The sequence below is a fragment of the Vitis vinifera genome, chromosome 10, assembly GCF_030704535.1.
Source record: "Vitis vinifera cultivar Pinot Noir 40024 chromosome 10, ASM3070453v1".
Taxonomy (NCBI): Eukaryota; Viridiplantae; Streptophyta; class Magnoliopsida; order Vitales; family Vitaceae; genus Vitis; species Vitis vinifera.
Window position 1 is genome coordinate 2,376,083 of NC_081814.1, and position 27,488 is coordinate 2,403,570.

The window sequence follows — 27,488 nt, forward strand, 5'->3', positions numbered from 1 at the left end:
ATATAACAATAGAAGAATCATGTTCTACTAGAAAATTGGAGAAACCTAAAGCTTTGGCCTATACCAACCATCCAAAAGGGCTAGAATTTCTACCTTAATGGCCAAATCCCAACCTACAAGTTTAGAGAATGCTCTTAACACTATCACAATGATCTTTAATCAACCTTACAATCCATAATGGTCCTAGGTTGCCTAAAGCACATCCATCAAACTTTGTCACAAAACCCTCTAGAAGTGATTTCTATTCACTAGGTATCTCTTTAGTAATTTTTGTGGTTCTCCAAACTAGATTCTAATCTAGTAGAGTGAGGCTCAAAGGAATACCTGCAAAAGCTTCATTGGTTGAAGCTCATGGTGAAGAAGAGAGATAAAAAAATTTCTGAACTGCTTTTAGAGTCCTCCCCTTATTCTAAAAAATCTTTATGTTCCTTTACGACTAAATTGTCCATATGAAAGTGAGGTTGACTATGCGCAAAAGGGTCCTACCTTGAGGAAGTCCCCCAAAACCTCTAAATGACATAATCAATATCTTCTCCACATTTCTGGTCGGAACCTAGTAAGTTGAACAATTTACACCATAATGTTATCTCTGCAAGGTAATTTTAAAAGATGTGGTCTATAGATTCCTCACTTCCCCTATGCATAACACAATATTTTGAGGTAAGCGCATTGTATGGTCATCTCCTTTAAAGCAAGTCACTAGTATTGACCTTCTTATACGCCATAAGTGATGCAAAGGCCTTCACTTTTGGTGAAGTTTTTGGATTTCCAAATGAAATTTGTAGGACAAAAAGGAACGGAATTGGTTGAAGTACTAACTAAGAACAATCTTGATGATATCAAGGACCAAACTCTGATGTAGGGAAAAGTGGAAGACAAAGAGACATGAGCTAAAGCAAGCATTAGATGAGCTAGAAAAGTTGCCATCTAACTTTTGTGTAACCCTCTCCACAACTGGGTCCCAAAAAGATATTGCTCTAGGATTCCCTCTTGAAGGAAAACCTAAGAGAGGGGCCAATCTGACATCTCGTAGTTTAAAAAAGTAGTCAAATTAAAGACTTGAGGCTAACTAATATTGATACCCGATAAAGTACTCTTATCCAAATTTACCTTGAGCTCATAAATGTTTCCAAAAACCAACAAGATTAATTAATTGTCACTAGATTATAAATGTGTCATCCTTGTCCTATTTCTACCTACCAAAAAGCCCTATAAGATTCCCCTATTGTTTGCTTTCAACATGAATCTACTTGACACATTTGCAACAATGGTAAACAGAAGCCCTAAAAGTTGATAAGGTTTTAATAGACAATTTCGATCATTACTTAGCATCATTTAACCCTTTTTGAAAAAAAAAAAATCAAAATCAAAATCAAAATTTCTTCCTTTGCTTTATGGTCCCCATATTAAAGCTTGGCTTTGGGATGTGGTGCACCTCCACATGAAATTAGTCCGAGATCCTGGTCTCTCTTTTTGTTCTTTAGATTTATTTGCAGTTTTACTTGTTTAAATATTTTTAAGACCTGTAGGATGTAAGATGTCTATTGTTTCTCATTTTCATTTGCTCTACCTAGTGTTATTAATGCTGATACTTTCTACAATACAGTTCTAGGGACTCCAAGGTGAAGTAGGCAGGATTACTCATCAATAGTTGTGCATATGTTGTACATACAGGGAATAAGGGTTTGGGTATTGGTCCTTTCTTGGATTATCTATCTGAGCTATTCAGTACCTCTCACAATCTATAGAAGTTTTCTAGAAAAGACAAAAAAGAAAAAAAATTCACAAATCAGGAGAATTCTTCAGTTTTAAGTCTGATTTAAAAACACAATGAAAGGGAAAGACAATGAAAATCACGCAAAACTTTTATGCCTTTTCAGATGCTACATTGTGTGCAAAAGGGAAATAAAGTTGAAGAAAACTTATATTATGGCCAAACTTATTTTTTATTTTTTTTACCTTTTTTATTCCCTTTTTCCCTTCATCGTTTTCTGCATACTTTCCCGCAGGTTTTAACGTATCATAGGGTTGACCTTAATTCTGCAACACATGGTAGTATATCCTTTGTAGAGCATGCTTTTTCTTAACACCACTGTCCAGTAACAGTCTAAATAATTAAAAAATTTATAGTGCTTTTTCCATGTCACTAAGTTGTCTATGCTGTGTATTCACTCAAAGCATGGTATGGAATCTCTTACCAAATGTGCCCATGCCTTATTGTCCTTCATCTCTTCCTTCCATCTCCTGTATCTCTTCTCAGTTCTCACCAGCACCTCATTTATGTTCTTGGACATGTTATGGCTATCTTGGTTTGCTGGTTCACTATCTCATCAAATGGTCTTGTCATTGATGTCAGTTCAACTTCCCCTGTTTAATCCTTCTTGGCTTTACTCCTTTAGCAAATTATTGTGCGTATGGTGCTGGTCATTTGAACTAATTTAGCTTCTTCTTTAATAACATCACGGTGGGAGGAAAGGTATGTTCGCTAACAAAAATTGAAAATAATTTTTTACCCTTGAAAACAGAAAATAGGAGTTTTGTTTGAAAATATTTTTAAAAATATATTTTGAGAATAGTTTTGAAACATAGTTTTTTGATATTTTTTTGGAACAAAATCTTGTTTAGGAACTTGGAATGTCCTTAACTGTTTTCATATTTTGTGTTTCTAAATATTTCTTAGAAGTGTCTGAAAGTTGATAGATCCAGATTAGGAAACATTTAGAAGGGGGTATGTATTTGACTCTTTTTAGATCAAAATTTGTTATCTTTAACTTTCTCATTTGATGTAGAGATGAGGAAAATAGAATCAATGTACGAGACACAAATTTCTACATGAAAAGCCACCCCTATTCTCCCAAAGACCATGTGGATGTAAAATTCATGGAGTTAAATACATTTGATCACAAAATCACTATTGAAAAAACAATATATGGTTTTACCCGACAAATGTTATCCTTAAGTCTTACTCTTTAATACCTATATTGAACTCCACGTCCGCGATGTTGCACCATGCATGCTCCTAGTGGATTCTACCTCAACGCTATAAGGATGTAGATCTCATTTTCAATCCAAAGAATGTAAATATTAAATTCTTGAGAGATTTAGGATGTGGGAAAGGCTAATATAGTTTTTCCAATGTTTTCATAAAAAATTAAGAACTATTTTTGGTATGATATTTATAAGATAAAAATACTTAGTGGATTGAATCTCAAAATTTCAAAATAAAATCGATTAAAATTTGGAAAAGTAGAATTATGGAGATTTGAATTTCTACCACGATTGTTTGAGTGCCTTTAGGAGCACTTTAGCGTTATAAGAGTTTTTTTAAAACAATTTTTAAAATATTTTCGTACAATTTAAAACTTATAGTCCATTCCATGAATTTTAATTAATCTTTTACAAACATTTTTATATTTAATAGGGAGAATTATGTTTTAGGGGTAAATGACCCCCAAATTAACAAAAGGTCCGTGTAACTCTTCAAATTGAGCTCAAGACTCAATGAAAGTATGGAACAGTATTTTCAAAAATGCCATTTGTTGATTTTGAGAAAAAATTAATATTTTTGAAAAATACTTTTATTTAATTTAATATTTTTTAAAAATATTTTTTATTTAATTTAATATTTTTAAAAAATACTTTTATGTAATTTAATATTTTTTAAAAATACTTTTATTTAATTTAATATTTTTAAAAATTATTTAATTTAATATTTTTTTTAAATAGTTTTATTTAATTTAATATTTTTGAAAAAAAATATTTAATTTAATATTTTTGAAAACCACTTTTATTTAATTTAGTATTTTTGAAAAAAAAATTATTTAACTTAATTATATAAAATATTTTATATGTGTTCTTAAAGGGTATATTTGTCCGTTACTATTTCATATCCTTCAACTTAATTCGAAGAGTTATATGAACCTTTTGTTAATTTGGGGGTCCATCTACCCCTAAAACATAATTCTCCCTAATTAATAGTATCATTCCAATTAATTATGCAATAACTTTGAATCTTTAGTGGAAAGTAAAACACTAAATCTAGAAAAGTCCTAAGCCAAAGTAAATGCAACATAAACTTAAATAGCATAGTTTAATGTACCAAATAATTTTTAAATGTAGAGTTTTATTTTTAATCTGTTTTTATATTTATATAATTATTTTAAATTATTCTTCATCTTAGTATTTAAAATCAATGAAAACAAATAAATTATGTTATCAAAAAACACCATATTTTTCAAACAAGTTAGAAAACTACTTTCTACCAAAAATTACTAAATGTGTTTTCAAGTATGAAAAACAATTCTAAAATAAGCTTCTTTCGGATCTAAAAAACACATTTGAAAGGCTTTTGATAAAAACAGTTTTTTCATGATTTATTCTAAAAATAAAACTTGCATTTTAAAATAAATTTCAAAAGTGTTTTTATTTGGATTTTGTAGAGTTTTTTGAGCAATAATTGAAAGGAGAAGAATATTTTGAAAGTTTTTGCATATATATTATATTTAAATGTATAACAACTTCATGGAGAATAATTAAAAAAAAAAAAACTGTTTTTTATATTTAAATTTTCAAATGGAATTTTGTTGTTGAAAATAAATAAGAATTATTTTTGAAAGATTTGTCAAAGAGTTGATAATCGGAAATTGCTTATTACAGCTGCAATGGTAGGTTTTGTTCTGTAGGTACCTGTAGGATTTGCATTGGTGTTTTTTTAGGTCTGTTCAATTCTCAAGCAGGCTCTAATCAATTCTTGGTTGAACTCGATTTATTGTTCTGGTAGGTAAGCTTGGTTCAATCTGAGTTCCATAGGGAGGATGGTTTATTTTGTTGAACGATGGAGCAATTTTCTTGCCCAATTTTGCCTCCCAATTAATGGTGGCGTACCAAAACTCCAACAATGGTCGCTTGGTTCAGATTAAAAGGTTCACTTTGGTTTCCCAATCAGAACATGACCTGTCCTTCTTAAGGGCAGCATCACTAGTGAAACATGATGTCTGGCTTGATAGCAACTGCAATTAATAGGTCCCATCAATGATTAAATGCTTAACTCACTCTGAGTTGTATTTACTTTTTTTCAAACAAATGGATGCTCGGAGAACTCTGAACCAAACCTTCGACTGTGGATTTACTACTTTAACTAAAATTTTCTGGCATCAATTGATGGATGAAGCAACATGTTTGGTGAGATCAGCGGAGCCGAATGCCATCCATTGTGGTTGATCCCTGTTTGGTAATTATCCTATAAAGCAATGTCAATTGTCAAAGACTTCCATGAAAAAACAATTTTTTTCAAAACTTATTCTAAAAGTAAGTTGTTTTTTTACAATAAATTTTATTTTTTATAATAGAAAGGATGAAGGGTATTTTAAAAACTTTTTTATTATAAATAAGAATAAAATAATTTCTAAAAAATAAGTTAAGAAAATTGTTTTTAATATTTGAGTGCTAAATAAAATTCTGATATTAGTATAATGTGTCTTTCTGACACTGCTACTTCTAAAATGTTTGCTTGGCTCAGGTTGTTTTCCATTCAAGGACGGTCCTATAATCTAAACCTGGCGACCCTCTTGGCTCTAACTTTAGGAGTCGTTCCACTGCATTTATGGGGCCTGAGACTGAGAGCCGTGTCTGTTGCTTGCCTTCTCACTTTCTTAATTACTAAGACTTGCCTCCCATGATGCATGGGTCGTTTTCTCTACCCTCCTTCAGAAAACACGAAGAAAAAGTAATATATATATGGGAGGAACAATACCAGAAGCTCCACAATAAAAAAACAGGGGTTGGCCTTTTCTTTATTTTCAAATATTTCTAAAAAAATATATATTTTATTTTAAGTCGCTTTTCATATTTGTATAGCCTTAAAAACAAAATTATAAAATAAATAAATTATATAATTAAATGTTAAATATTTTAATGATAATATTAAAATTTAAGTAGGTGTATAAACTTTTTCTTCATATACTCGTATCGATATTGACAGAGTCTGACGTATGCCTAAATAGGGCAAGTACTCTCCTGAAAATCTAAATTTTCACTTAATTAAAGAAATCAAACAACTTAACAATCAAACCAAATTTACTTCTTTACATTAAATTACCCTGAAACCAATTTTTCCTATTTTAACCCTCAATCGTTATTTTTTGGATTTGGTTTTTTAAAATAATTCTTAAAGAAAATAAATTTTATTTAAGAATTCAATATAAAAAGTAATTTTGTAGATATGGTTTGGGTGAAAGTACTATAACCTTATGTATAATACAAAAATTCTTGATTTACTTTTTGTATTTCTATTTAATTTTTATTATACTCTAAAAATAATAACTTGAAGAAATTTTGAATTTATTCTAACAAATATTATATGCATAGAACAAACTTTTAAATAACGGCTTTTAATCCATGATTTGCGAATTCTAAAGTTGGGGTGTTTGGTGACAGCTTTCAAATACGTAATCAATATTTAAGACATGATTAAGATTTTTTTTTCAACACACGTGAAAACTGTGTTTGACACGCGCTCTCAAAATAAGTCAAGTACGTAGAAAATATCTGAAAAAATATCTGAAAGTAGAAGGACAAAACTTGGGCTGGGCTGGCAAAAAGCTTGGGACTGGGCCGGAGGGTAAGCAGATATGGATGCCACGTCGGATAAGCACATCGACCTCGTGAACTTTTTAACGAGATCGGAACCCACGAGGATTACCTTTTGGAATGAGCAAAGGCTGATGCAATCACTTCCTCGCCACGTGTCACTCCCATTGATAATACTTTAATCGGAAAATAACCAGTGGGGCAGGCATGTGAGGTGTCGCTGGCAGCCATGGACCGCCCGATCCGCATAAAAATCACCACTATGGGAATCCAACGAAAGTAAAGAAATGATCTGGAATGAACTAAAAAATTAAAAAAAGAGGAAAGTGAAAAGGTCCTGACTTTTTCGAAGGGGAAGTGGGGCCAGGGCATGCACTTTATCCCAAATTCTCTATATCCCATCAATTGGATGACGATGATGGTGGTGGTGGAGGACGAGGTGGTGTTTAGGAATTGGGATTAGGGTTGAGGTTTTGTGCGTGGAAAATCTGCAGGGATAGAGAAAAACTCTCGGCCTAGCGTTTGCCTCGCAAATTTCGGCCAATTCTTCGCCGTGATTCCTCCGCTTTCTCTGCTTCGTCATAGCTCTCTGCATCTTCTCTCCTTGGCTGGTGAGTAGCTGATTCTTTTATCTCTTTTTATTTATTTTTTTGTTTTCGTGTTTTTTTGGCGGTAATATTTTTGGGGGCTGGATCTAGTATTTGGGATTTCAGCTGTCAATTGTCTTGTGATATTTTTGGATGATTTTTCTTCGTTTCAGGGTCAAAATTCAGCTCTCATTTGCGGGATTATTTTGATAAATTGATTTGATTTTTTTTTTCTTTTCCATTTGAAAGAACAGCAGTTCTTTAAGTGGGAGGTTATTTTATTTTATTTATTTATTTATTTTTCTTAAAGCGATTTTGAGATTCGGATTGCGGTCGTTTTTGGCACTTTAAAGCAAGGCGGCTCAGATTATGAAGGATTGGTTTTTGGTTTTTTTTTTTTTTTTTTTTTTTTCCATTGGGGTTTTAGAAACGATTTTGCGGAAGTGAATTTTTTGTACTTTAAAGCAAAGCAGCCCTTAATTGTGAAATTATGTAGGATTGATTTTTTTTTTTTTTTTTTTTTTAATTGGGGGGTTTTAGAAACGATTTCGGGGAAGTGATTTTTTCGCACTTTAAAGCGGGACAGCTGTAAGCGGGACAGCTGTTAGCGGTGAGAATATTGTAATCATTTATTTTTTTGGTGGTTTCAAGAAACGATTTTGCGAGTCAGAATTGCTCTGCTTTTTTGTACCCAAAGCAAGGAAGCTCTTAACTGCAAGATTATTTCATGACTTTTCTTTTTGGGGTTTAAAAGCGATTTTGGAGAACTTTCTCGCTTTGGATAGTGGAAATTGCTTTGATTTTTTCCCTTTAAAGTAAGGGAACCGATCTTGCGTGAGATTTATTTATTTATTATTTTTAATTGATCTTTTGGCACTTTGTTTTGGAAATTTGATTGGAAGGGGAATTGATATTTCTCCAGTTGGTACGCATTTCATCATCAGATTGTAAATTTGTTGTCTGAACAGCTCGTTAGATGATTGATGTTTGGGTCATGATTGGCAGGAGTTAGGAGTGTTTTTTTTCTTAACTTTGGCATAATTTGGTTTTGAAACACTGGTAATTAATTTGTAGTGAAACTAGTTATGAGCTTACATTGGAGGTGATTGGTTCCCTGATTTATTTATTTATTTATTTTTACTATGTATTTTTGGGTAATCTGCTATTTCTTGTTGTTTTTAGGTTGTAATCTCAAGTGGGTAAGCTGCTTCCTGTAGAAAATTGATTTCTGGTGGTTCAGTTGTCTTTTACTAAGAGACACGGAAGCTGGAGGGGTGACATAGACTGTTTGTGTTTGGGACACTGCCTAAAATTGCAGTGTTAGAATAAACATGGGTCAATTGTGTGATTTCTGTGGAGACCAAAGATCTATGGTCTACTGCAGGTCTGATGCCGCTTGCTTATGTTTGTCCTGTGATCGAAATGTTCATTCTGCAAATGCCCTTTCTAGGCGCCACTCGAGGACCCTTTTGTGTGAAAGGTGCAATTCTCAACCTGCTACAGTTAGGTGTGTTGAAGAGAAGATCTCACTTTGTCAAAATTGCAATTGGATTGGGCATGGTAGCACTACCTCAGCTTCAGACCATAAGAGGCAGACAATTAACTGTTACTCTGGTTGCCCTTCAGCAGCTGAACTTTCTAGGATCTGGTCTTTTGTCTTAGAATTCCTTTCTGTGGATGATTCTAATTGCGAGCAAGGAATGGTCCTAATGAGCCTGACTGAAAATAGTGTTGGTAGCTGTTCACTGCCTCCGGTAAATAATAACATTAATGATTCCACTGTTGCTGGTAGGACAAATGCTCAAGAAAATGTTGATAAGTCTGATCTTTGGATGGCATCCTCTCCAGTGCCTGCTCTGAACCCCATATCATCCAGTGTAGACCAGCCAACAGATCTTGTGAATTCACCAACTACCAAGGTGATTTATAATTTGATATATTAGTTTACAGAAATTTAATTTACTCCAAGTCTCAGGTATCCATTCTGTAGGCTTCAAGGATAGTATACCAGCAGTGTTCTCTGGGATGTGTGTGTATGTGTGTGCATTGGTTGCGTGGTATACTAGAAGTCCTTTCACTATCACAATCATTACTTGAATTTTCTTTTCTCTTGTTAAACAATGTGCAGTTATGCTGTTCCGGGATTTGTGATGATGATGATCTTCTATATGAAGACTTCAGTATGGCTGATGTTGACTTGAGCATAGAGAACTATGAAGAACTCTTTGGTGTATCCCAAAATCACTCAGAACAGCTCCTTGAGAATGGTGGAATTGATAGTTTGTTTGGAATTGGGAATTTGCCTGGTACTGATGCCAGTGCACGGGGTGCATATGTTGCTGAGGTTTCTTCATAACTCTATTCTTACATTGAGTTGCTTCTATTTTCTTCTCATCATTCTCAGCTGACTTATGCCATTTTATTTATGCTGTCTGTTTTGTCAGTTTTCAAGAGTTTGTGTGAAAAATAGAACTGTTCCCATAGTTTTTGAAAGTTCAGCTTAACTTAACTCAACTCAACTCAACTCTTGACAGTGTCTCTGTCCCAACTATTTGGGGTTGGCTTTGTAAATCTTGTTTCACTTCTGCTGTTTCTAGTCTTTTCTCTCCGTTAATTATATGAAACTTCAGGTCTAGTGAATGCATGAAATCTGGTGGGTGTATGGAAGTTAGGCCGAGGAATAATAGATTAGGATATCCTTTGGGTGGTATTCTATGGTTTGCAGGGGAGTTGAAGATGTATTCTTCTTCAGGAAGCACTCTCCTTTCAATTTTATGATGCTGGAGCTTCTTGCAGTTTGAGTGTTTTGGGTAGAATAGATTGATAATGGCTGTACATGGAGGGGAGAAAACTATTATACATACTCTAAACTATTATGGATGGCTGGGTGGAATTTTTCTTGAGGCAGCATTATTGGCATTGCTGGTAACATTCCCTTTTTTGTTGTTGTTATTGTTTTTCAATTCTGGTGGGTGTACATTCCTGTCTTAAAACTTTGAGGGGCTTGGTTGGTTCAAAGTTTCCTTTGAGGAATTTTAGAAAATTCAGTTCTTTAATCTCAGGTTGGTTGAGAAGTGGAGTGATAGATGTTGATTTTGGCCTTTGTCAGACCATCTGCCTAATTTTGTTTTTGTGTTGTGTGTTTGAAGAATCAAGATCTTTAAGATTTGGGAGCATGTTTCTTGAGAGTGGTGGTTTTCTTGGACAAAGTTAAACTATGCTTAATGCAGGGGCAGGCCTTTTTTTTAATCTTTTCTTCTCTGTTTTCTGGAAGCACGGATGGAATGAAGAAATTGTAACTTCAACAGATTTTAGAGTGATATAGAAACTAGAGAGTGATTTATATACTTAGAGGGGAGAAAACTATTATACATACTCTAAACTATTATGGATGGCTGGGTGGAATTTTTCTTGAGGCAGCATTATTGGCATTGCTGGTAACAATCCCTTTTTTGTTGTTGTTATTGTTTTTCAATTCTGGTGGGTGTACATTCCTGTCTTAAAACTTTGAGGGGCTTGGTTGGTTCAAAGTTCCCTTTGAGGAATTTTAGAAAATTCAGTTCTTTAATCTCAAGGTTGGTTGAGAAGTGGAGTGATAGATGTTGATTTTGGCATTTGTCAGACCATCTGCCTAATTTTGTTTTTGTGTTGTGTGTTTGAAGAATCAAGATCTTTAAGATTTGGGAGCATGTTTCTTGAAAGTGGTGGTTTTCTTGGACAAAGTTAAACTATGCTTAATGCAGGGGCAGGCCTTTTTTTTTTTAATCTTTTCTTCTCTGTTTTCTGGAAGCACGGATGGAATGAAGAAATTGTAACTTCAACAGATTTTAGAGTTATATAGAAACTAGAGAGTGATTTATATACTTAGATCTTGAGATGGATGCTAGCAACAATGGGAAGGAGAAAGTTCAAGTGCTTTTTTTTATCCAAAGTTAGGTTAAAAGCAAAGCCACAAGCTGTCTGGTTTAAGAGGAAAATGTCATACCAAATTCTTTCTCTGGATGGTCAATGCAAGAATAACAAGATTCATCATTTGGCTTCAAACATTTAGCAAGCTGGCTAATATCATTAAGAGCTTGCTAGGTAAAGTTTACTTTCTATTGATATACTTTTCAAAAAGAGATAGAAGACAGCTGGCTTCTTCTACCAAGCAGTTGAAGGTGTGATTGTGAGTTGGTTTTTTGAAATTCAGGATACTAATCTGTGGGAAGAAAGCTGGCTCCTGTCAGGAGCCCCTTAGCTAACCTTCCTCACAGAAAATCTTCAATGGGGTTTTTCTATAGAGATAGAAAGGTGGGAAGTTGAAATTTAATTTGTTGGGATGAAAATAATAATAATAATAATGCATGAATGCATGTGGTTTGAAGACTCTACAATTTTAGTTATGGATTGAACTCTTTTGGGCATCAATGGTTTACAGCATATGAAGAACATTGACTACAAGTTACAATTACGTATGGAGAATATTTCTTTTTGTATGCTATTCCAGAGTTTTTGGTAGGTCATGTGAGTATTTGATTTGAAGAGTACTTCTAAGGTGGCCGCTCCCTTTGATAGAGGACATGTTATTTTTTGAACAATGGACACAAAGTGCAGTTTTGGAAAGACATTGATGGGAGATTTTCATTACCTTGCACATTTTTCCATCCATCCAGAATACTTGGGCATGAAATGTTAAGTAGAACTGCATGGCACTTATCCTCTTTGGGGCTTGGCTTGGTCTGGTCATTTGCCTTTGCTAAGAACTTGAAAAACAAAAAAGTTGATTCTTTCTAGAGGTTTTTTTGCAGTGTTATCTAGTTGTATGATTTCCATGATTGAAGAGGATTTCAGTAGCAATTACATAGCATTAGGAATTTTCCTTTCTGGTTTCCATTTATATATTTTAATGGAAATTTGATCTTCCCTTCAAAATTGTTTGGAAATCCCAGATTCTGATGTTGCTTTCTTTGGACAATGGCCTTGGACAAGATCCTTATAGTTGACCTCTAGGAATTTGGTCTTCCCTAACTTGAGCCTGCAATGCATTGGATATAGGTTGGTCTCAGTTGTATTGAACTATAGCTGATCTTAGCCAAGTATAAGCCTTTTAGAACAGATAGTTCATGGGGATGGGTTAAACTTCGTTATCTCTATTCCTAATAGGTGGATCTCATCAAAGCCTCCAGATAGATTTTGTCTTCTTTACATCCTTTTGGTCCTGTTTTCCTGCTTCAGTTGGGTACCAATGGTCAGCTCGAAGATATCTGCCATGTCCTGGGAAGCTAGTATTTGAATGCTTTAAGATCCAAAAGACATTCCATTCTAGTTTCTCTTTGATGTTCTATGTTCCATTAGGAAAGAGAAAACTCTAGATTTGAGGCAATTTTAATGATGTGAATATATATTTGAGGAGAATAGACTTCACTGTACAGCCCCAAGGGAATCTAAAAAATCCAACATTGCAAAATTCTCCATTCCTAGTGAAACCCAGTATCACTTTCTTAACAAGGAATTCAGGATGGGCTCCTTGAATCTCTGCTCTTGCAGTTCCTCATGGAAGACTCTTCAATTATGCTTGCTCGACATGCACAAGAATAAGCATAAGGGTGTCATGCATCAAATCTTCCTTTGTCTTTTATCCATCCCCTTGACCTTCCTTCTCAGAAGAAGGTGATTTGATGCATGACACTCTTATGCTTATTCTTGTGCATGTCAAGGGGATAAGGGTGTCTTTTATCCATTCCATTGACCTTCCATCTCAAAAGAAGGTTTTTCATTAAGTCTTAAAACACCCACTTCAAACCGAACATTGCTAATAAAAGATTTCAAAATTTTTGTGTCCTATCACAATGAATGAGAGTATGATTTTCTGATTCTTCATTATCTTTACAGAGGTTACATCTATTTACCATTATCCACTGCTTCTCATGAGAATAGCGATGGTAAAAATCTTCCCCCATACTGCTTCCCATGCAAAACAATAGGTTCTCACAGGAGCATCAGACGTCCAGATTTCTTTGGCAGTGAACACCTCATTAGTCTCATCACATAAGGTACTATGGTAATATAAAAGTTTCCCCTCTTATCTCCTCTCTAGCATAAGCTGTCCACGCCTACCTCGTTCACTCTCACTGAATGTATGAGCTCCATCATCACTTCCATTTCCCAATCTTGAAAGTTCCTTCTAAACTGCAATGATATCCATTCCCTCCCTTTTCCCACAAGTCTGCTATGGTAGCATCCTTAGCAGAGGCTAAACTGAAAAGCATGGGGAAATCCAATTTCAAAGGACTCTCACCCACTCATCTGTCCCCCTAGAAGTTAGTTTTCATACCATTTCCTGATACTGAAATCCTCCTTTCCTCTTCTAATGGTTTTCTATAAACTTCACCAAACCCTCTCATCTCTACGGTGCACCACCCCCTGTCCATTTAACTTTATATGGCTTGGATGATCTTCCTCCACATATTATCATGATCATGGGCAAATCCCCACAACCATTGGCCTAGCAATGCCTAGTTTAAAACCTTCAACCTCCTAGTTCTCAATCCGCCATACTTCTTATCCTTGCAAATGATCCTCCAGTTCACTAGGTGCATTATACTTCCTTGTAAAGTGGCTATCCCACATAAAATCTCTTTGAATTTTTTCCAATTTGATTCTTACTCTCCTAGGGATTGAAAAAAACAAAGACATGAAGTGTAAATTGGATTGCTCGAAGGGGTACTCTTTAAAAGACTTGATCTTTACTCCTTTGACAAGAATTGCTTCTTCTAGGAGGCCAATCTTTTTTTGAATCTCTCCTCTATTGAATCCCACACAGTGCAGGAATTATGAACTGCTCCCAAAGGCAAAGCAAGATATGAGGCGGGAAGACTCCCAACATTGCATCTGAATCAAGAAGTCAATCTGTCCACCCTCAACACCTCCCCAACAGGAATCAGCTCACTTTTCTACAAGTTTATTTTCAATTCAGCCTCTAGCTTGAAGCAACCAACAATCCATCTCTAGTATCTCATTTGATTCGCATCATTCTCATAGAAAACAAAAGTGTCATCTGCAAACAATAAATGAGATATATTCAACGCATTCCCTCTCTACCTTCTACATTAAAACCTCTAATGAGACATTTCTTTGCTCTGGTAATAAGGCAACTGAAAATTTCCATAATTTAGCAGCCCTCTAAATGTCTAAAAAAGATATGTATGGGTTGCCATTAACTAGAATTGACATTCTCACGGCAGATATGCAGAAATGTATCCATTTTCTCTATCTATGTCCAAAACTCATCTTTTCCATAGTAGAGAAGAGAAACTTCCAATTTGCATAAACATACGTTTTTTTCCATGACCAACTTGCAAACTAAATCTACTCTAGAGCTTTTTATTTCCTTGAGTCAATGGTCCCATAATGAAACCCTCATCAAGGATATGTCTCCCCTCACAAAAGCATTCTGATACTCAGACATCACCTTTTCCAATTTACTTGCCCAAATTTTTGCTAGAAGTTTATATAGCTTGCTTGCTAGATTGATTGGTCTAAAATCCTTGATATCATCCGCCCCACCTTTCTTAGGAATTAAACCATAAATGTAGCATTTAAACTGCATTTAACAAATTCCCTTGAGTGGAATTCATTGAAGACATGCATCACCTTCCTTCCCACTATAGGCCAAAAAAACTTCCAAAAGCCATAGTAAAGCCATGAGGGATTGTCTTGGATTAATCTAGACCAAGTACATGACAGTGGAATTCTAATGGGGTCTGGTGCATTTGATGGTAAGTAACAATGTGCCTCTCCAGGCAGCATTCTTGTATGACTAATTGAGCAAGAGTTCATGCATATATCAACTTTTGGGTTTTCAGTGTCAGATTTTCATAATGTCTGAGATTTTAATATTTTGTCAAACATGTTAAGTCTCTTTTATTTCTAGTACATTTTGCACCTTCTTCTTGCCAAGCCTCTGCTTTTGTTACTATTATCAACCACACCAATAAGGAAAAAATGGTATTCTGCAACCAGGAGCCTGCCAATGGCAGGTTGTAAGTTTCAGCTCCACTGATCCTATCCTGACTGCATGGGAACCTTTATGACGTATTTACTAATCAGCAGATAATGACTGTTCTGTGATGCTCCATTCAATGAAGGCCTTAAAAGCAGTGTGTTACTAAATCTCAAGGTAGCATGCAAATCTGAGGGGGCATTTTTTAATATCTTTTTACAATATGAGAAATCTCAAGCATGCTTTTTATCTTGGCTGTTTTTGTCCTATATGTTGTATGTATGCAAACACAACATGTTCAGTCATGAAAGAAAGAAGCTGGGGACCTTTCTTTGAAGAACTAAACTTATCCTTATAGGTGACAGACTAGGCTTTGTTGGTTGCAGAGTTGATAGCTTGCAAGCTGACAGAGATAAAGAATAAAGATAAGCATTCCGGTGGAGCTCACCAAGTACCAAAATTGAGTCATACTCTTTCAAACCATTGTAAGTAGAGCTAATAAACACATTCGAGCTTTACCATAAAAGTTTTCTGGATAAATCAAGATTTAATATATTATTTTTAAACCTGAATCAATACAACCAACTAAAATTCTAAACCTTGACCACAGCTGATAAACAGACCTTTACTGCACAAGGTAATGCAGTTACCACAAACAGGTTAACATTTTATCCTCTATATTCCATCAATTGGAACAACTTAGGAAGGTATGTTTTCTTAGCATGATAACAAATATAATACTTTTGAAGAAAAACTAATATTACTCAAAAATATGAATGCAGCTTTTATCTCAATCAAATAAAGTTTGAGATAAATTATAATGCTGTTTTCTCCAAGCAGGATAACTTCTTATTCTGTATAGACCTTCCATAGCATGAACAACTCAGAAGACATCTATTTATGGCCAACAAGAAATGTTGCGCAAAAACAAGTGCAATTTTTATGTAAAAAAATATTTGAAATAATTAACAACCTGCTTAGACGCACTCTTATGGAGTTGGAGGAGGTGTTTCATTTGGTGAATTCTTTGGTATCTTCATTCTTTTGAACTTGACATTGAATCTTTGATTTCACCATACTGATCATGCAGGAATGTGATACACTTATCCCACACCTTGATGCACCTCAATTATCATTATATCTTAATACATCTCAACATATTCTCAAAATATGTAAGTGATTCTTGTTGTTCTTTGGTTGGGTCCTATAACAGTAAAACAAGTTCGGAATGAGAGCACCACCCGAACCATTAGGCAATCAGTCAATCTACAGCTATAGACTTGGTTCCAATTTTTTGACAAGTTTGTGAGACTAACATAGCTTAAATGGCTGTATCATTTGTTGCACTTTTCAAATTAGCTTACCAATTGAATTATAAGGATGTGTATATATGTATGGCAATATGTCGTGATCACCCAGACTAAGAATTGATGTCTTTATTCACTTGCATGTGCACTGAAGGTCCTTAACACTGAAGGGAAGTTTTGGTTCCCTCTGGATGCAAACTTTTTCTTATATATTAGCACTTCATTGAATTCTGGCTAATGTATTGCACCCTTGGAATTAAACTTTGTTGCATGCTATGCCAAGATTTCTGCTTGTAGAAATACTGACACTTGATGCAATAAGAGTCAACTAGTAGGGCTGTAGTTATGTATGATGCTGCACTCACACTTCTAATATTATAAAATTGCTGTCAAAGTATTCTATACTTCAGTTTTGATGCTAAAGATGTACTTATAGCACTGATGGATGTGTTTCTCAGGGGTCCTCTGTTGTACACATTAAAGCCATGCAGCCAGCGTGCAGCAATCCTATATCTGCTGATTCTATAATAAGCTCCAAAACCGATCCAAATCTTTGTTTTCCACCAAGGCAAGCACACTCAAGCCTCTCACTTTCTTTTTCCGGCCTCACTGGTGAGAGCAGTACTGGAGATTATCAAGATTGTGGGGTCTCTTCAATGCTTCTAATGGGAGAACCTCCATGGTGCTCTCCTTGTCCTGAAAATTCATTGCCTTCAGCTAACAGGGATAGTGCTGTCTTGCGTTACAAGGAAAAGAAAAAGGCACGAAAGTAAGTACACACCAAAGGCTTTGTTTATGCATGTAGAAAATCATGTTTATGAAATAGTATTATCTATGGTTTTGAACATGTTGTCTTGAAAAGTAAACAATTTTTTTTCTTAATTTCAAAATTATCTATTTATATCAGACATTGTATAGGTAAACCTTTGAATTTTTATTCCATATGTCTATCAAAAAATAAAATAAAATAATTCTATATATTCGCAACATGAATGCACTAAAATAAGGGTAGGATTTTTATGGAATTTGATTAGAATGAAAATTTTCATAACTAAAAAATAATTTTTTTTCTTTTTCATCAATGACTTATGAACAGATTTGAGAAGAAAATAAGATATGCCTCTCGCAAAGCAAGGGCAGATGTCAGGAAGCGTGTGAAGGGGCGATTTGTTAAGGCTGGCGATGCTTATGATTACGACCCATTGAACCAGACAAGAAGCTTCTGAGTGTACAGTTTAAGTCTCAACTAGAAAGAATGCTGTTCTGTTATCAAACCTTGAATTTAAAGATACTGGGTTAAGATGCATAAATAATGAAGTTCTGAGTTGGAGGTCTGGCCTTCCATCAACTGTGACAAAGCTGTGACATGGACTACCTCCTTGCCACTTCTTTTTTCCCGTGCTGGTTTTTTGAGGGTGGGATCTCATTTTTGCCCTTTTCTGCAAGGAGAAATGAAAGTTCCATTTTTGCCCTCTTTGGGAAGCTTGTATAGATTTCATATGGCACCCTTCTCACTTGCTCTCAAAGTCGGGAAGATGCAGACCGCAACATAAGGAATGGTTTCATCCAGTGCCCACCCAGTACTCAGTCGAGAATTGAACTCTCTCACCATGTTTGTAATATATTTCTTTTGTTGGAACATGTAGCACAGGTTCTTTATCTGTATGTAACCGAGAGGAACGAGTTTCTGGTAATTCAACACACCAGGTTTATTTGCTTATGTAAGGACAACAAAATTCAAAAAGAAGGTTGTAAAAATAAATGTATTTCTAGCTGCAGTGTCTTCTCATCTACTGCAAATTTGTTTGTAGATATTTGTAGAAAACCCAGTTGGGACTCAATGACGCGGGTACGTCTTCTGTAAATTCTTTCTATTGTTGAACTCCCATTATATAATGCTGCATTTTTCAAGATGATAGACCCTCAAGTGTATTTCAAGGAGGGCATCTCCTAGTGAATAGGTGCATCAACATTTCAGGTGATATAGCAATGATGGGAAGTTTTGTGGATTTGTTATTGGGAAAGTGTTATCCAGAAAAGAAAGAACACAACCCTTTGTGGATGTATCCAGTACTTCCACAGTGGGTAAAGGTCAAATAATCAATTGAATTTTTGGGCATGACAATGTTCCCCACTGAAATCACAGTGCATAAATCACAATCCATCTCTATCCTTTATTGGACAGTCCCCACAGGTAATGAGAAAATGGTTTTGGAATCAAACACTTTATGCTAGATGGTTACAGAAAAAAATAGAATTACAGTGAGTGCAGAGGGCACCATGAGATGTTTCTTCTTCGCTTACTACCTGTCTCTACCTTTGTAATGGCCATGGTCTGATGAACTCTTTCCCTGCATTGTCTTCCTTGGATTCATCTTGCTTCCTGATATTCCTTCTTCTCTGGTTTCCCTTACCTTCTCTGACTCTACTTCCCCCGGTTCTCTGCTAATTACAATGTTTCTTTCTGATTTGAGGTGTAACTTTTTGTGCTGGTCTCTTTCAGGGATGGCGGGACTTGGGGCTCTTCTGGTGCCCTCCTGTCTATTGGCGCGATCATCTGGAGGTAACTTTGGTTTACTTTGGACAGTTTCACTGAATGGTGCCTCTTGTGCCCTGGAGAGAAGCCCCCGGGGCGGCAGTTTTTGGCTGGTTGCCTTGAAACCTCTCTCTTGGTCGAAGAAGAGCACTTGCACCACTGTTCTTAATGGTAGACGTTCATTCTTCACAGCATGGGCGCATACGTCTGGGGACAGTTTCTGGCAGTCCAGAATCCGGCAAAGACGCTTCTTCTCTGCTTTGTTCAGATCAGGATGCTCCTAGTTATGTACATGGCCATATCAAAGTGAGCAGAGTAACTCAATAACCGATGATTCTTTAAGACAAGGGAACAAAAGGAATGCTTGAAGACAGGCACTCTTGGTAGGCAGTATTTTACCTTGAGATAAATGTTGATTGCCTTATACAGGTCATCATGCTTTGGCCGTGCAGTATCTGGCAGAGCTTCGGCAAGAGATATGAATTTCATCACTGGCATGTTGGCATCCTTTGCAGCCACTTGAAGGTAACAATCAATAACCTTCCCGACCTTTCTAATCGATCTCATGAACTGGCTGTCTTGAGAAGGTGCAGGGTATTGTATTCTCCATAGCACCAAGAAACTTTCAAGCACTACGGAAATCATGTCAATATCGTAACAGTACTGATCAGAAGACAAGTGAGAAGGAAGCAGCAAGTCGTCTACTGTCACCTCATCAAGTTGTAAACCACATCTCCGTATGAGTTCTGTCTTTGTCACTGGAGACGCCCCCAGATAACTTGCTGTGCTGAGGAGCCTTAGCAAGAAGTTAACTGAAACTGATCCTCGGTCTGCTGGAATCATGCTCACAATGGTCTCAAGGACTCGCCTGTTCTTCTCCACTGGTTCGTTGGCTAGAGACGCTGAACTCTCTGGAGGCCTAATCTTTGTAGTGTCTGGTAGCCAACGGGAGGCATAGACGTGCAATGCTTCACCAATCAGCTGTGGTTGCACCATATTTGTTGACCTGAGGGCAGTAACTATGAACCGAAAGAGGTCTATGTCAAGGTCTGATATGTCCTCCGTCCACCAATCCCTTGGAACAGATTGGTGACGTTTTTTGTTATACCCAGGTCTGCTGTAAGTGAAGGACCAGTTTACCTGCATACAATCATCAGTTTTAAGCAAAAAGATCGATTTAGCTGGAAAGATGATAGACAGTTTCTTGCTTCTCCAGTGAAGCGATGTGGCGGATTTTTCTAACCTTTGCTGGGGGGGTTAGGATTTTCTCAACAATTGAATCGATGCACCTCCTTGTGATCCCAAGATTTTCTGACCACTCAATCATCTTTCCAGTGCTCTGCAGTGCGACAACGGAGTCCTTCCACCCTTCAAGAATGCATGAATTGAAGAAAGCCTCCAGTTTCAAAACAAAGTTCCCCTTCTCAACCGATTCAGTCATCCGAAGGAACTTAGCAGCACAGAATGCTCGCACAAAGTTATGGGCGCTGAGATTAATAGTGATTCCATAGCAGAACTTAGCACACAGCTCAAAAGCATCTTCACCTCCAGGAATATCATGAAGCTCTACAGAGTCATTGTCCGAATCACCAGAATCGGTCAAGAGCCTTTGCAAGAGACCGCACTTTGGAAGAAGTGGAAACTGCAGCTAAAAGTAGCATAATTATCGACAATCCAACTGATCTTGACTGAGCCCAGATCAAATGTTTGTACAAAATGTGACCAGATGATGGTTTACTCCCTTGTAACAATTTCCATAGTTGAGATAGAAGAACCCCAATAAGAACACTTACTGTTTGTATACTATAAACAAAATCAATTCAAAATTCCTTAATTTCAGTTCATGTGCAACAGCTCTTTTTCTACCTTTGTGGTTGGTTGGTGAGAAAATGCTAAATCATACCTTATGGAGAAGATAAGTGATGTTGTTGATTCGAATGACAAGATCACTAGGCACATCTGAGCTCACCGTCCTGCATTCCCAAAAACAAGTACTGAGATATTAGCTTCTTTGCAGAGTCTCAGAAACATGCATTCACTCTACCTGGTAGCCTCTTCTGTATAGAAAGTGTCAGGCCTTGTGCCAAGTTTCATGAACTTCATCTTTGTGACTCTCTTTTCTTCCACCTACTACTTCATACAACTGAGACATTCCCTTTCCAATTATCCTCTGAAACAAATCCAAATTTAACACTTTGTGGATTAAGTTCAAGAAGAAACAAACAAACAAATAGAAGAAACCCCATTCAAATGTTTATTTTTCGGTTTAGTTGGAAGTAGATTTAAGTGTTCAGTGGCATGCATTTAGCAATATTTTGTAAACTAGTGAAAAGGGTTTAATTGGAAATGATACTAATGGTCTTTTGATCACATAGAATCATGGCTTTTCTTTTTAATTATATTTTTGCTCATGGTTTATGTTTGACTAATTATTGGTATTAATGAAATTATGATATAGAAACTTAGTAATCAAATCTAATTTGAAGAAAAAACTTCAACCTGAAATGAGAACTTGCTCAAGCATTATTGCAAAGATGGTTACTAGAAGATATGCTTTTAGCGATAGATCGAGCATTTATATCGTGCTAATTTAACAAAAATGGTGATTAGCAATTGGTTAATGTTGAAATGAAATAGGGAAAAAAGGGAATGTGAAATCAACAGATCAGTTTTTCTGAAATAAATGTTCATTCCCCCATGAACCATCACATAGTTGGAAAACCATTTCTTTTCCTTATGGGGAAAGAGCAGAGAGAAATCTTGGAAAAGAGAAGCCAAATTCATGAAAATGGAATTGGGAGAAGGACAGAAGAAGGGAGAGGAGGATGAGGATAAGAGATCAAGATGAAACCCGAGAATTGGATGAAGAATATATCATGCAATACAGGTCGAGACAGATTACAACCATAGCCTAGTGATGCAGAATGAATAAAAGAGGAGTATGCAATTCACTAGGAAAGAGAATTGGGAAGAAGGGCCTTACCTGATCTTTGGGCCAACAAGGATCTCATCATGTTTCCTGTACAGAGCCCTACAAGCCCTTTAACACATAGGAGAAGGAATTTTCACCTACAAAAGAGAAAAAAAGAGGTGGGAGATTTCAACTTTTTGCTGTCATGCACTGTTTGGAAGATGGGAAAGATAGAGATGTTAGAAGAATATCATAGAGGTGTGTCTATGGGAGCATTGGCTCCTTCTGCTTTTAGACCTTTGCTAGATGCCATGCAAATTTGTGCCTGTGATTTGTCTGGGAGTGTCCTTAAACTAAGTGATAGAAATGCATGGATCAACAGCGATGTATCTACTTTACTGCTAGCAGCTTTTGCTTAACTAAGCATGATGTTTCAAGTCAATGTTGCCATCAGAGGACATAAAAGAAGAAAAAAAAATAGAAAATAGCAAATTTTTGAAAGAAAAGAACTTAGAAATGAAAGAAAATCTTGATGATTTTTTTAGGATACTAGAGGATTATATTCCAAGAGTGGAGAATTCGCGTTCTTAAAGGCATATCTCATTTGATCGGAGGGGATCCATATCTACATGTATGCTTCCAAAACTGTATTAACAGTTATAGCTCGTGCCCCCTCTTGTATATGTTTTTTATCGGCAAAAAGAGATAATGTATTGTATTTGCTGCAGTTTCCTTTATTGCCATAGGTTGGCCGAATACTAACACAGTGGTCCATGGCTCCAAGGGCAAATGGTGGTAAAGGAGAACCACAGTGCTGATATGGCACCAGTATCAAGTATTTTTCATCTGATAAAAGAAAAGCCCTAGAGGTTTTTTCTTCAAAATGGGCCAACAACAGAGGCCACAGAGGCAACTTTTTTAAAGTAGGTTCACTAGATCCCAGCACCATGAATATGAACAATCAGATACAAATGTATCCTTCAATGTCACCCTCCCTCTTCCCCAATACAGAACCAATGGGCCTTCAAACTTGGATATTCTTTGATGCCATTTAGTATGGTAGCTTATCCATTTATGTTAACATTCTCTTTTGAAATTGATATAAAGAATTCCACAATAGGCCTCTCTTTCAGAAGGGTTTTATTGTTTTCTCTTTGTCCATATTCAGTTGGAATTTTGTGTTAAAGTCCACAATAAAGTTTCTTTTATATGTTTTATCTTCTAGCAAAGTATGGCAGAATCCTTTCTCTGCATAACAGTAAGGAAAAAAAGAAAGAAAGGCATCTTGGTGTTATGGTTGGTCTGAGACGGAAAATAACAACTAAAGTGGACTTCTGCCTAACCAAAGCACATCCATTATGGAGCTATATTTTTGCTGCTATACCATGTGTATCAGAATTCGGAATCAGGGGTTTGAACTAATGGAAGAAAACTAGTGAAGAAGTAGAGGAGAGGAGCATACCGTGAAAATCTGATTGAGTTTTTTGATTCCAATCACCATTTAGGGGAGGGGAAAAGGCTGCAAATATGCCCTTCAAACTCCAAGTTGACTGCACAAATTTCAGAAAGTTGGTGTGTGGGCACTGCTTTCTGGCACATGAAGTGAAGCCCAAGAGATGAGGTCCTATATTAGAAACAAGCATATATGCATAGGTTTGTGTGAACACGAGATGAGTAGAAGATGGCAGAAATTTTTAGCAGTTTCATGCACATAGAGAGAGAGAGAGAGAGAGATGGACAAAGGGTGTTAAGGCTTCTGCTATGCACTGCGGGTGGGAGATGTAGAGCTAAAGTAAAGTGAATCTCCCAAAGTCTCACCAAAGACTATTGCAGAAAGAGAAGGAGAGAGAGAGAGAGAGAGAGGGTGTGTGTGTGTGTGTGCTTGATGAGTAGGTTGGGTTTAGTCAACATAGTAATGTATCAAAAGCATATTATGATAAACTGCTTGAATAGAAAAGAAAAGGGGAGTAAAGCAGAGCAGTGACCTTCTCTTCTCTTCTTTTCTCTTCTTTTCTCTTATCTTTCTCCTCTTCTTCTCTACACCTCACTGCTTGAAATTGGGTGCTTTATGATTGAATTCACATAAAGCATGCAATGCAAGTGGGCTAATAGGGTGGAGAGAGTGGTGGGTAGGGCCCTGCTCGAAAGATCCCCTGTTGCATCCTCTCATCATGCTTCACCCCACTATCTAGGTATATTCTTCTTCTCTATAGGCTCTCCTTGATATTCATGTCGGCCACGTGTCTTGTCCTCTTCACCAGTCTTCTGGGTCCCTCCTCTCCTCCTTGAAAAGTCAGTAGTCTGCTCCATTTGACACAGATTGTATTGGCATCCTTGCATTTGTTGGTTGTTTTGGAGGCCACCCTCAGACAAGTATTTCTCTCTTGTCACCGTGTGTGTTGTTTCTTGGATGCATCAGTGCCTTCTAGCTCGTGTGCATTCCAAGCTTTTATGTGCATTTTCATGTCTTTGTCCCACATGATTTCTTCACTCTCCTTTCCTTCCCTCAAGGAGATGTGTGTTCCAACTCTTCATCTCCCCTTTTCTCCTCCAATTAATTCCTATATATATATATAGATATATAACATTCAATTCATTCATGACAAGGCACTGATGATGATGATCTTACTGATACGACCATCGCCTAAATTAATCTTTTCCATTTGAGCCTTTGTGCTAGAAAAAAAGGTCATCAATGTAGACTCCCTCAAGAGTCAAGACCAGTTGATCATCAACTACCAACACTAGCTATGACTCATATCTGATAATCTAAATGAAGAATATCATGTCCCCGGGTCGGTCCAAAGTCCTAATTCTGACTCCATGGGACATGAACAAGGCTCTCACTATACCCTTTAAGGCCCCAAGGGGGCACCGATCTTCACCTACATGAAACATGGATATATGCCTGTTGATGGGCGAACCTTTGATGGAGGCAATGATGGAAAAATGTCCTAGTAAACCTAGATGGATCGATAATTCAATGCAGGTTAGGTGTGGCTGAGAAACAGAAGCATTTGGAAATGGAAATAGTCAAGCCCTACTCCATTGTGACGTGGACCTATATTCTAAAATGTCCTCGAGTAATTGGTGCCTCCACATATAGCCTTCAAGGGTTGAGAGGCAGTTGACTCATATCTCATGGAGAGGGGCTCACCTCTGCAGTTGGTTCCCAATTAGTCTACACCCACCTACAGAATATATCCTTCTCTTTATGTTTCTCATGGTATACCATTCATTCTTCATCACCCTTTGATGAAGAGTGATTCTAGAAAGGCTTTTAGCTTAAAACTTTGTTTTTGTAAGAAAGCACTTCTGAACATTAAATAACACTTCTAACCCTCCTAAAATCAGCTCCCAAAATGGATTGATTGGAACACTCACTCCAGATATGATACTTTAGACATTTTTTTATAGGGAAAGCCATGGTTGGAAGCTGGAAGACTCTAGTATCCCAACTTGTACATAGCTTTTTTGCGTTTTTTATAATACTATTCTTTTCAATCAGTTTGATAGAATGATGTCAACATTCATGAATATCACTCTCAAAAGTTGTGATGATTGTTCTCAAGTATTTATTATTACCGCTTTGCTTTGATGATGAACAAGGTCAACTGAAAATTAAGCTGCATGAAAGTTTTCTGCTTTGCATCCTCTTTTTTTTTTCTTTTTTTCTTTTTTCTGATTTGTTCTCACGTCCAAAACCAGGTTTTACTTGGATTTAGAGCTCAAAACCATGGATTCATCCTGTTTTAAAGAAGATAATATGGGACTTCGACTGTTGACAGAGCATTGTTTTGCTGAAGTTATACAAGATTTTGATGAATTTGAAAGCACATTTTTTTACTCCATTCTCCATTGATTCCATGGATGTGGAAGATCTCTGGATTGGGATTTTAAAGAAGGAAATCAAGACACCCAAATGATAATAAAGGGAAAGGCACAGCCAGAAGGACGGTAGGTCATAGGAAACAATGGTAATGATATTCAAACTGTGATGGAAATAAAGTATGGTGGAGGTGGTAAATGGGAGAGGATTTCTTGGACGAGGCTCCCCGGAGAAGAAGCAGATTAAGGTATTAAATGAAACTGCAGATGCTGCTTTCAAAAGGGAACAGCAGAAGCTAAAGAACAGAGTCTCTGCTGCCCAATCCTTTGCCAACAAGCAGGTAAACCATCCATCCTTTTCTGCAATTCAAAGCAATTTTTGGCTTTCATGGCCATAGTCCTTTGGGCGCTGAGTCTTCCACCAGAAACACACATCCAACTATCAGCAGTCAGAAATTTATGAGAGTTCAGAGAATTTAAAGCCATACTCTCAGATACCTCTGTGCCAAATATCATAGAGACATCCTCCAATGATGAAATCAACTCTCTAGGAGCTGTTGAATCCTCGTCACAGACCTGAGTTGGTAACAGATCCACCCATAACTAGCAATATTTTTTTAGGAGTTGAGTCAGCTCAGAACATTACACATCATTTCTAATCATCATACTAATAATCTTTCTTGTGTTAATTTATCTTTTATTAGGCTCATACCCACCAGCTGCAGTCATAAGTTCATGACTTTCACAAGAGAATGAGAATGAATTTCAGAAGTTGTTGCAGGTAATTAATTATGTTTCCTTTCCCTTTGCCTTCTGGTCAAAACATCATTACCCTTTTCTCTTTATGAGAAAAAGAAAAGGGGAATGCTGCTAAACAAGTGGATCACTCAAATCCGCAAGAGATTTTGTGGCTAATCCTATGGGACAAAGTGACCCTTTATTTCAAATGAAAAGACTCAAAGTCTTATCTAATGGCTCTTTGATTAGTAAGCCTTCCTTTATTCATAATTATTTTCCTTAGAAAACCTCAAACCCAAGAACTGATTTGTTTACTTGTTTCACTTTCTGTGGTTCTTGAAAAGTAATCCACAGGTAAATTTGGCTGAAACTGGCAGCAGAGGACAATCTCTGGACCTGTATAGATCTCATGCAATACTCAATGACAAAAATTAAATATGAAAGAAGAAAAAGTAGACATGAATAAGATTTTTGTCTAGTGATAATTCCAAATAATGACAGTTCTAAAAAAAAAAACATCCCCAAGAAGAAAAAGTATAGACATGAATAAGATTTTTGTCTAGTGATAATTCCAAGTAATGACAGTTTTTAAAACCATCCCCAAGCAGATTGATATGCTTTCCAAGGATTGGTAACAGGGAGAACAGTGAGGCCAAGCTAGTATTCAGCTGGAATTGCAAGAAGGTAGCAAAACAATTATATTACCAGTGAGTGACTTCATGGATTCCAAAGATCAGGTCACACCAACTGCAATCAGAAAACCAGCCACCTGCAACTCCAGTATTAAATGAAATTACATGAATGTTCAGGGCCACACAGAGGGGTGAAAGCAAATGTTGAAGTAGGTGAAAACTCCTTAACATAGTTCTGGGCCAACCAAAACATCCACATAACCAAAACATATGAGAAGAGAAGAGGGAGAATCATTTCTCAAACTAGAATTGTAACCTTTCTACTCGTTGAGTTGCACCAGCCATTCAACAAGAGAGGGGAGGAAACCACAGAAAAA

General features: G+C 36.4%; 2 protein-coding genes across 9 annotated transcripts; one reads left to right on the forward strand and one right to left on the reverse strand.

Moving 5' to 3' along the window:
- The first annotated feature begins 6,940 nt into the window (after positions 1-6,940).
- Positions 6,941-18,244, forward strand: LOC100255380 (zinc finger protein CONSTANS-LIKE 9). 3 transcript variants are annotated; one of them, XM_059740085.1, is made up of 6 exons: positions 6,941-7,199; positions 7,349-8,100; positions 8,358-9,094; positions 9,304-9,519; positions 16,925-17,235; positions 17,563-18,244. In XM_059740085.1, exons 3-6 carry the CDS (start codon positions 8,507-8,509, stop codon positions 17,690-17,692), a joined length of 1,245 nt encoding a protein of 414 aa, XP_059596068.1. In that variant the 5' UTR covers positions 6,941-7,199; positions 7,349-8,100; positions 8,358-8,506; the 3' UTR covers positions 17,693-18,244. The 3 variants fall into 3 exon arrangements, with proteins under 3 accessions (XP_059596068.1, XP_002265377.2, XP_010646236.1); XM_002265341.5 differs by lacking the exon at positions 7,349-8,100; XM_010647934.3 differs by lacking the exon at positions 6,941-7,199 and having other exon boundaries at positions 7,574-7,990.
- Positions 18,245-18,616: 372 nt separating this feature from the next.
- Positions 18,617-23,997, reverse strand: LOC100855145 (BTB/POZ domain-containing protein At5g47800). 6 transcript variants are annotated; one of them, XM_010647938.3, is made up of 8 exons: positions 23,899-23,997; positions 23,376-23,537; positions 21,986-22,071; positions 21,047-21,172; positions 20,906-20,975; positions 20,246-20,650; positions 19,402-20,142; positions 18,617-19,282 (listed from the first exon to the last, which is right to left on the reverse strand). In XM_010647938.3, exons 4-8 carry the CDS (start codon positions 21,103-21,105, stop codon positions 18,770-18,772), a joined length of 1,788 nt encoding a protein of 595 aa, XP_010646240.1. In that variant the 5' UTR covers positions 21,106-21,172; positions 21,986-22,071; positions 23,376-23,537; positions 23,899-23,997; the 3' UTR covers positions 18,617-18,769. The 6 variants fall into 6 exon arrangements, with proteins under 6 accessions (XP_010646240.1, XP_010646247.1, XP_010646241.1 ...); XM_010647945.3 differs by having other exon boundaries at positions 20,246-20,644; positions 23,899-23,996; XM_010647939.3 differs by having other exon boundaries at positions 23,376-23,503; positions 23,899-23,988.
- Positions 23,998-27,488: the final 3,491 nt, after the last annotated feature.

Coding starts and splice junctions, on each gene's coding strand:
- LOC100855145 (XM_010647938.3), bottom strand. CDS start 21,105: ATGAAGTTCATGAAACTTGGCACAAGGCCTGACACTTTCTATACAGAA. Junction 20,976..21,046: donor TATACAGAAGAGGCTACCAG/GTAGAGTGAATG, acceptor TTGGGAATGCAG/GACGGTGAGCTCAGATGTGC. Junction 20,143..20,245: donor TCCTAACCCCCCCAGCAAAG/GTTAGAAAAATC, acceptor GATTGTATGCAG/GTAAACTGGTCCTTCACTTA.
- LOC100255380 (XM_059740085.1), top strand. CDS start 8,507: ATGGGTCAATTGTGTGATTTCTGTGGAGACCAAAGATCTATGGTCTAC. Junction 9,095..9,303: donor TGAATTCACCAACTACCAAG/GTGATTTATAAT, acceptor AACAATGTGCAG/TTATGCTGTTCCGGGATTTG. Junction 17,236..17,562: donor GAAAAGAAAAAGGCACGAAA/GTAAGTACACAC, acceptor ACTTATGAACAG/ATTTGAGAAGAAAATAAGAT.